The 9,764-nt window shown below is 40.4% G+C and overlaps 1 protein-coding gene across 1 annotated transcript; it reads left to right on the plus strand.

Moving 5' to 3' along the window:
• The first annotated feature begins 276 nt into the window (after positions 1–276).
• imp4 (IMP U3 small nucleolar ribonucleoprotein 4) lies at positions 277–9,463 on the plus strand. Its single transcript, XM_079160588.1, has 9 exons — positions 277–341; positions 1,396–1,504; positions 1,614–1,697; positions 1,810–1,919; positions 3,448–3,580; positions 6,801–6,955; positions 7,056–7,150; positions 7,248–7,321; positions 9,048–9,463. The coding sequence occupies exons 1-9, from the start codon at positions 339–341 to the stop codon at positions 9,158–9,160; spliced, it is 876 nt and encodes a 291-aa protein (XP_079016714.1). The 5' UTR covers positions 277–338; the 3' UTR covers positions 9,161–9,463.
• The last annotated feature ends 301 nt before the right edge of the window (positions 9,464–9,764 follow it).

A 9,764-nucleotide genomic window follows, 5' to 3' on the forward strand; every position in this document is an offset into this window, starting at 1 on the left:
ACTAAAAGCGAGGAAACCGCTTCAAGAATAATATTACTAATATTTTTGTGTTTGTTTGTTTCATTCGTTTCTTTTTGTTTGTTTTATTATTTAGTTTTTTTGTTGTTGTCGGATGAGAGAGAGGGTAGGTCCTTAGTCCACCCTCCAGATAAGTGGGCGGCGGTAATGCAACCGAAAGCTGTTTGCCAACCGCCAGGAAAAACAAAAGAAGAAGTCAGTATCGAGCGATTTGGTTGGCTCCTCCTGTCAGCCAACGAAGGAAGCTCTTGTACGCATGTCCTTCTACCTCCACGTGAGTACTCCTCGCCTGCTACCTGGTTCCTCTTCAAAGAAACACCATGGTAAGTCTAAAAATGACTAAAATAATGATATTTATTAGCATGTAGAGTTTTAATAGCTTGGTATGAAATGTTTCATTAGCAGTGCAGCTATGTATTAATGTGACGTTACTGGTCATTCATGTGCGCGTGATATCGCCATTGAATGTAAACATCACAGTTCTGGTCTACATCTTGATAAAGGCTGTTGAAGTTCGACAAATCGACTTTGTATCGTGTATTTATAAGTTGCATAGTTAGTACGAAAATAGCTCATTTTTGAGTCTTGTACAAAGAAGACACCCAGAACTGCGTTTTAAAAAAAACTTTTTTTATAAGGTTTTTCGATAACCTCTAACCACGGTGTCGTAGTGAAAAGACTGATTAGATTGATTTCGCTCTGTCACACAAACGCCATAGTTTCTGAACCAAGCTCACCTTTCCCTGTCCGAACGACATCAGCGTATTAAGAGCCTGTGTTACGTCCCTACTGGTTTTTGAACCTATTGGTTTCCCTTCCGTGCGTGTGTTGAGTCCGCTTAAAAGCAGCTGCTGTTTTCTGCCTCGCGAAAAAGCGTTGATAAAAAGGTTTGGAAGAGTTCGAAGATACGCCCCCAGGTAAACAGTTGTTTCAGTTCACTCTAAACCAAAACAATTCCTGGGCACTGACGAGGTGTGACTTAATAAATAAATTAATGAATTTACTATTAAGCACAAGTGGTGGAGTGCGTACTACCTTAGGGAGTTTTACTATTTTGCTGGACAGGGTTCGAATCCAGGTTGTTGCGATCTTTCCATAAATGTATTTTCTTTAATGTATTTCTTCATACGTGGCTGTGATGTAGTGCTCACTTATACAATTGTAATCCCTGCAATTGATATAAGATGTGGTATATAGATCTCCAGCAATATGTTTGTGAATGTGTGACGAATCAGGCGACAGAGGCAGAAAACAGCTGCAGCTTTTAAGCGAACTCAACACACGCACAGAAGGAAACCAGTAGGTTCAAAAACCAGTAGGGACGTAACACCTGCATCTCTTTGCTTGAGTTGATCTGGTGTGATGTTGTCATTGCAGCTTCGTCGGGAGGTGAGACTGAGACGAGAGTACCTGTACAGAAAGGCACAAGAGGACCGGCTCCGAACAATTGAGGAGAAGAAACAGAAGCTGAAGGGCGCGCTTGAAGGTGGGACGACGTTATCATTTTTCATCCTGCTGTGTTTTGGTACGAAGGCTGGTCGGCAGCGTAAACCATCCTGGTGTCAACACAAGCTGTTCTTTTTTCCCCTCTGCAGAAAATCGCCTCCTTCCAACCGAGGTACGCAAAGATGCTCTGCAGCTGCAGAAGCTACTGGAGTACGATGATGAAGGGGCCGAAGGCGGGTGTTATTATTTCTTATTATGAACAGCATCCTGTCTGATATCATCCCATTTCTGTTTTTTGCAACAATGTGTTCGTTCATATTGATTTTTTGGGTCTTGTCCGCGCAGGTGTCAGCTCCCACATGGACGATGAGTATAAATGGGCAGGAGTTGAAGATCCTAAAGTCATGGTCACCACATCCAGAGACCCCAGCTCCAGACTCAAAATGTTTTCCAAGGTAAGACCGGTTTGTCTGCAATTAATGGCTCAGTCAGGACAGCAGATGGACCTATAGGATATACTACTACATTACCGCACATGTAAAAAAAAAAAGATCTGTTTCTTTTTTAACTAATTATAAATAAATTAGAACAGTACCAATTAATTGCTAGCATGTCTGTAAAAAATAGAGCACAATATGCCATCTGAACACTGTCCACTGCAAACTGGAAATTAAAGTATCCAGTAATAAAAAGATAATAAATGAATGCCTATTGTGGTTAAATTGAGCCGTTTCTAAAAACAAAATTACCAAATTACAAGTTACTTTATCATCTGTAAATGACAAATCTTAAAATGCAGTGTTGTTCCATTTGCTCCAGATTTTTAAAATATTTTATTTATTTATTGACAGACCAAAAATGGTAATTAAATGGATAATATAATGATTAATAATATAATAAATGATAAAATATTTTCAATCCAACAACAAGGCTAACATATTCTTGTTTGGAGCCTTAGATGAACTAAAGCATATCCCAGCATGCATTGGGGGGAAAAGTCCTACATTAACATGTTTGGCCAGTTTAAGGCTGCTTATAATCAGCAATGGAATACTTCAGCCACAAAATGACCATTTGTAAATCACTCACCTCCTCTTATCTGTAATTCTTGAAGGAAAATTTGTTTTTCTCTCATGCCTCGGTGTAGGAGAATCAAAAAACATCAAAAGGTCTTGATGAATTGTAGTTTAACAACTGCCCCGCCCCCCCAACGGCACCCTCTGCCCCCCCCTTGAAGATCGAGTTAATTTTGTTAAATTTTATTTTCTATATAGCGCCAGATCACATCAGAAGTCATTAAAGTTACCTTTCCTATAGAACAGGTCTACACCTTGTTCTTTTATTCAACAAACTAAACAGTCTTATGTTATTTATCTTATTTATAGACGGCATCATTTCTGTCTCTACATGGTTGCGCGTTTACAATTCTCCTCTGCTCTCTATCGCGCACGGTGGAGTTCCGCCCCGATGCGCGCACACAGACACGTGCATGCACACACAGGTGAGCACACTCCCACTAGCGGGCAGAGAGCGCGTCGGAAAATATGTTGCGTCAACCAGCTGAAGAGCAGACAACAATATCTGCGTTTTTAATAAATAAATAGACAGATTAGATGGATAGATAAAATACAGTACATAGAGAATGAATAGGGGATTATTTCAGTTTTCTTTTTGGTTTTAGGAATGTTCTGTCGAATATGTAGACAGCATAAACGGGCCATTTATAGAGTCTCCCTGCCAGTCAACACCATGATTCCTTTAAGTCTTCCCCCCTCCCCCAAAGCTGTAAACCTAGGGGAAACACTGGAAGAAAAAAAAAAGCACAAACTACTGAACAACAGAGACACTTGAGAGACGTGTTGGAGTAAAGAGCAGACTTACAAACAACTTCCTCTTCAACTGTCTTTTCTTCATCACAAACTTGACAGCCGAGAGCAACCAAAGAGATCGGAGATCAATGTGTGTGTGTGTGTGGGGTTACAGGAGGTAAAGCTGATGTTCCCTGGAGCCCAGCGCATGAACAGAGGAAACCACGAAATCAACGCGCTGGTGAGAGCCTGTAAAGCCAACAACGTCACAGACCTCGTCATCGTGCATGAAACCAGAGGACAGCCAGGTACGCCTGTGTTTTACATCAGTCTTTTATTAGGGCCCGAGCAACTGACAACGTCATTCAACCACTAGGGGGCGCTACAGTAAACCCGCCATGTTGTGCTTTTTTGTCACTTTACGCAGTTTTCAGCCTTTGTACTTTAACAAACTCCTCCTACATAATTAATGGGATCAACCTCAAATTTGGTTAGGATGCTTTTCAGACCTTTGTGATGAAAAGTTATTAAATTTGTGAGTTTTCATGGAAGAACCTTGACATGGCGTGGTGGCCATTTTGCCTCATTTGGCATGAACACTAAAGTTAGTAATAAACTCCAAGGTACATTATTTAGTCTCCAGAAAATTACTTATGCATGATGCTACTTCAAGTCTGAGCATATATCAATGCCAACATTTTCAATAACTCACCTACTGGAAAAACGAAATGTCACATTTTATACTTTTATGTACTCCTCCTAGCCAGTTGACCAGATCAGTTTTATATTTAGTAAGGAAAGCCTTATGACATTGAAGATGCTTCATCATGAATATTGTGAGTTTTTGTTGAATGCTGTTGCCGTGGCAATGCATCATTCACCATGAAAAAGAAGCTGATGGTTCAGTGGCATGGGATGATCAAAAACTCATGAAACTTTGTACGTGTGTCATATGTCATGGGAAGACATATTTTATATGTGATTTTGGCTTGGCCATTTTGAATTGCCTCCATAGTGCCCCCTACAAATTTTCAAAAGAGCAGCCCCATCGCTACGTTTCACCTACATGTATGAAATTTGGAAGACACATGTATCCCTTAAAGCCTTTAAAAAAAGTCTCTTAGGACCAGGCTCTAAACCAGGGGTCCCCAAACTTTTTCCTGTGAGGGCCACATCACTGAACATATCGTTTGACCTAGGGCCCGATTATGGGGGGGGGGGGGGGGGTGCGGGGTGCTACGTGCGTGCTACTCGCAGGTGAGCTACTGTTGCATTGTGCGCGCGGATCGGGGCGGAACACCGCCGTGCGCGAAACGGAGAGCAGGGGAATTGAAAACGCGCGACCATGTAGTGACAGACATGACATGCCGGCGTGTAAATAAATTAAGCACAAGTACTCGTCCTTCAAGCTCCCGTCTCTCTGCTCTTCTACTTCTTCTACTCTTCTACTTCTACAGGGTGCGCGCATGACAGCTCTCATCTCGTTCGCCCCCTGGTGGTTGGCTGATTCAGGAAGCGTTTGATTTGATATGTAGCAGAGCACGTATTTTAAACGTTAATATCGCAGACGATCATGCTCATTTAATCGTGGCAGCCCAAATCGTGATCGCGATTAAAATTCGATTAATTGTGCAGACTGAAAAAAAATCATAATGCGTCTCTGGTATTGTTCAGGGGGCCGGACCAAATGTGGAGGCGGGCCGCATCCGGCCCGCGTGCCGTAGTTTGGGGACCACTGCTCTAAACCATACCGGGAGTCTGCCATTTTGATTTATGTGTGAATTTTCCATTGATTTTGGACAATTTATAGGCGATATACTTTAATGAACTCCTCCTAGGTACTTTGTCTGATCCTCTTCAAATTGTGTCAGTACAATCTTAACACCGTTAAAGTTATCAAAAGCTTTATGTTTGATCAAATGGCTTAGCCGTAGTGGGCAGCTACTTTACGTGATTCTCCATCAAAAATGCTGATGTAACTCAGCTGGACTTGTTCCAAACGGTACCAAACTTCCCATGCTTGATGACACTCATGGCCTGAGGATGTTTACAAGCTAATATTTACTAATACTCACAGCGCCACCAGGCCAAAGGAAATCTGCATTTTCTGACAAACAGCATCCGATTTACAGTACATGACTTTTACACAATGTGGCTTACACTTCGGTCGCGGACGTTCTCAGCCGCGCAGTCCCGACGTGCGGGAGGATGCGAGGGCCCGTTCATCGCTGCTCGCAGCTTTAATTATTGTTTGTTTTTTCATATTTCTCACATTAAATTGGTCCCCATGGCTCTGCGCTCCGTTTGTGTAGCAGCGATTATACGTCCTGCTGAAACCACAGGAAGCAGCCGCTAACGAAGCTAAAGTTCTCTCCCAGTTTTCTACTACACACTCATTCTAAGCAGGTTTTGGTTATGTAGTGTGTTCAAGTATACTGAAAAAGTCCCATTGCACAAGTGAAAGAAGCAGCTGCTTTCAGCTGCAAATCATTTCAACTAGTTGTCAATGCTGATAAAAGAGCTCCATCTTGGAAAACAAAGATTAGTAATAATTCTTCAGGAAAAACATTTAGCTCTCTTTTCGTGAAGTCTAATGGACTGTGGCATCTCAAAGTCTAGACACATTTCTGGCACTGTGGAGTATGGCTTGGCGATATGGCCTACAGATAATGTCACAAAGTTTTTATACTTTACCGTAAATATGATACATAGCTTCGTATTTAAAAAAAAATTCTAAAATAATTTCACTGTTTAATTGAACCCTCTGATGCTTATGATCATACCAGCGTGATCATTCTAGTAAAACTAATCTGAATTTCGAGGGAGCACATGTTAGAGGTGCTTTCATTTTGAAATTCCACATCAGAATATCCTGGTACTCTCTGAGCAACACTTTGAGGTGGTGAACTATAGTTTGAAGTCAGATTGGTCATTTGAAATGTTTTATTTATTATGAAGTTTGACTAATTATTCACAGTTAAAAAATTTAACAGGCAGTCTCTTCATCATCATTCATTTCATTTATTATTTAATAGTTATTTATATATTTATTTGTATTGTTTACAGCCTGACTGCTTTATTAATGAATGGGAAATTGCCTGTGATGTTCACTGGGTGGTTGCTTGTCACAAGCCTCATACGTCACACACACACTCGCCCAGGAGAGTTTCTATGAGAGCGAGGGAAGCGAAACACCAAAGTGAGTCTTTGGGCTGCCATGGAATCATTTTAGGCCATTCATACTCCCCAAAGGATGAACTATAATTGAATTACCCTCAACCTCAGTTGTAGCCTTCTAACAGACTGATTACAAATGGCGATCATGGGAAACACATCCGCTTAACACCGTAATAGCATGTTGTGTGTTGGCACTAAATTTAATGACAACCAACCCAAAAGTCGCCTATTTCTTCTAAATTTATCTGAGTATTAAAAGGAAAACAAGATTGCATGCGATTTTAAACGGAGTAGTAGTAGTACGGAGCCTAGTAGTCTGATTTATTTATTTTGGTGCCTGTATATTTTCAGACGGCCTGGTGGTGTGCCACTTGCCGTTCGGACCCACGGCTTATTTCACGCTGTACAACGTGGTGATGAGGCACGATGTCCCAGACATAGGCACCATGTCGGAGGCCTACCCCCACCTCATCTTTCACAACTTCTCCTCACGACTCGGCAGTAGGGTGAGTGAGTGCCGGACTGTGCTTTGTGCACGTGCTGTTGATATTCTCTGTCACCTTTTTGTTTTTTGGATACAACTAATTGATAATTTTGCTCACGCAGGTTTCAAATATCCTCAAGTATCTGTTTCCAGTGCCGAAGGAGGACAGTAGGCGTGTCATTACATTCGCCAACCAGGAGGACTTCATCTCTTTCAGGTCATTGTGAAGCGGCTGCCTCGGTGTAAATGCCATAAAGACTTTGCGGTGAACAGTGATATGAGTAACGCGTCTTCTTTATTTTGATCTATTACAGGCATCACACCTACAAGAAAACGGACCACAAGAACATCGAGCTGACAGAAGTGGGACCCAGGTTTGAGATGAAACGTAAGTATGAATAGATGTTAAGAGATTTTTCATCTTCTATATTTATATATTAGCCTAGCTTAGCACTAAGACTGGAAGCCGGGGGTAAACAGTGTAGTAACTTATCCAAATACAACATGTACCAGCTTTGCATGGTTAAAAGGAGCATAGAAACTGATGGCATTTCATCGTGTGGTCTGTCCCCAGAGAGCGCTGCTACGTGTATTTACTACTCGTGAAACGTCCCACTGGGTTCATAACTTGGACCAGATATTTAAATGACTAAATATACGGTATCCCTTTAACAAAGTCTTTGTTTTGTTCTCGTATAACAAAACTCTAAAAAAGAAAAGCTTTTTTCTCGCAGTGCTAATGTCGGTCTCAACAGAGCCTTGAGTCTGAGCTAGGCTAAACCCAGTCCAGAATTCAAACGGCTGAGAGGGCTGTGAATGTTGTGTAAAAATATCAGTGTTGTTAAACATCTCTGCAGCACGAGCTAAAACTGAAAACGTATTACTCATGAGGAAATTAAACGAGAGAGGAATTACGAGAGAAATACATTTCTAAAGAAACTGCGTGAGTGAATCTTTGACGACAAGATTTTTCACCCAACTTTGTTTATAGAGTATATTATGTTTGAAATAAGTGATCCACTGAAAAGCACCTTCTACTGACCAGTCAAAGCTCGGCCCGTGGATCTTTAGATAATATTACACAATACAAAAGTTTAAATCATAATCCAAACTAAAAGCAACACAGTTGAAATGACAGCTTCATTAATGTGTAAATTAAGTTATAATTTCACTGCTTCATCTAGAGCACGATAGATCTGAATCTAATTACATGTGTCTATTGTATTATATTAAATGAATATGTTGCAGATGTATTCTTATGGGGTGTGACTACATTTTAGCCTTATTCTTTAAGCTGCAACCCCGGCGGTGTGAAACGAACTTGGGGGGGGGGGGGAAGAATCGGTACATATTCCTTGTCATATTTTCATATCATATATTCACTTATGTGTGTCAGCTTCTTGAGCTGTGTTGGAGTCGTGTCTTAGTCACAGACTGGATGTGTTGCCTTGTGTTACTTTGCTTCAGTTACTTTTATGTACGCTGTGTGAGATTATAAATTATGGAGGAAAACATTTTTACCTCTTTGAATTATGTTTTTACATTTATTTTTTATTTGCCTCTAAGTGTTTTTCTCACCGGGGTTACAGCTGAAAGAATAAGGCGAAACTGTTCTCATACACCATAAGAATACATTTAAGCTACAAATATAAAGCAATACACGTGTTAGTATATTCGGATCTATCCTTCCCTATGAAGCACTGATATTATAAATCAGCGATTTCTTGCCAGCTGTCCTTCCTGTCTCAGTCAGTTTAAACTGTTACTTTCAGCCTGAATTATGTGTTTAACTTCTTCGTATTAGTCTAATATTATAGTTTTCTCCTCTTTTGTAAAACATACCGCTCTGCTGACAGCAGACTTGTCCATGTTTTTTTTTTTTATGTGAACACGCTCACAGACAGTTTGAGCCTGGGTTGATTTACCGAGTTGATAACCAGCTTCGTGGGGTCGTGGTTGTTAGGGTTATTTGAGCCAGATAACCAAAATAAATTGTGGGTATGTTGATCCCGCTTCGTACTGAAGGCTCTTGTTCTCATTAAATAGTATTCCTCTGTTCTGTACCACTTTTCTTCTGGGATGTGTAGAATGTTAATATCTGTCCTTTGGCTCAGTGTATATGATCAAACTCGGCACCCTGGAGAATGAGAGCACCGCGGATGTGGAGTGGCGTCACCATGCATACACACACACAGCCAAGAAGAGGAGGTTCCTCAGTGTGCAATAGGAACTAATAAAGCAGAACAAACTGTCAAAAAATGCTTTTTGGACTGTTTTTTAAAATATCTTCAAATGTGGAGTTTATAAAATGACATGTGAGTTTTTGTTTGTTGCATACCAAATATGATAGACCTATAATTTGTTAAAATAAAGGGTTTACCATAGTTGAACTGCATCAAATCCATCATGAGTGAAAGTACATTTCAACTAAATTAAGCCTTTTTTGATAAAAAACAATTGATTAACAAAGATCTAATGCATGTTCTGTATTAAAACTGTTATGTTATTTTTTTTTAATAAAATGTGTAATGATCTATGTTGGCTCAATGGTGTTCAAATGGTGTTCATACTAAGTTTATACTTTATACCATATGTGCAAATATTTACTGTAAGTGTATGAACAACTGCAGGGGATTGAGCATCTCCCTATGTAATTTCATCAGTTAGGATTCAGGTGACACAGGTACTTGTTCTTTCTCACCTAGGGAACGGTATGGTTTGGTCCTCTGCTGCAAAAACAAGATCCCACATTAATTTGCTGTCTGAACGTATAGTTGTGTTCATGAAGAACACATGGAGCAAAATATATGGTGGTCTAATAAGAATTCACA

Source organism: Pholis gunnellus (genome assembly GCF_910591455.1).
Source record: "Pholis gunnellus genome assembly, chromosome: 6".
Classification (NCBI taxonomy): Eukaryota; Metazoa; Chordata; class Actinopteri; order Perciformes; family Pholidae; genus Pholis; species Pholis gunnellus.

Excerpts from the sequence above, each read along its gene's own strand:
- imp4 (XM_079160588.1), top strand. Across the intron at positions 3,581-6,800 it reads TGAAACCAGAGGACAGCCAG|ACGGCCTGGTGGTGTGCCAC; the intron begins GTACGCCTGTGT and ends GTATATTTTCAG. Across the intron at positions 6,956-7,055 it reads CCTCACGACTCGGCAGTAGG|GTTTCAAATATCCTCAAGTA; the intron begins GTGAGTGAGTGC and ends TTGCTCACGCAG.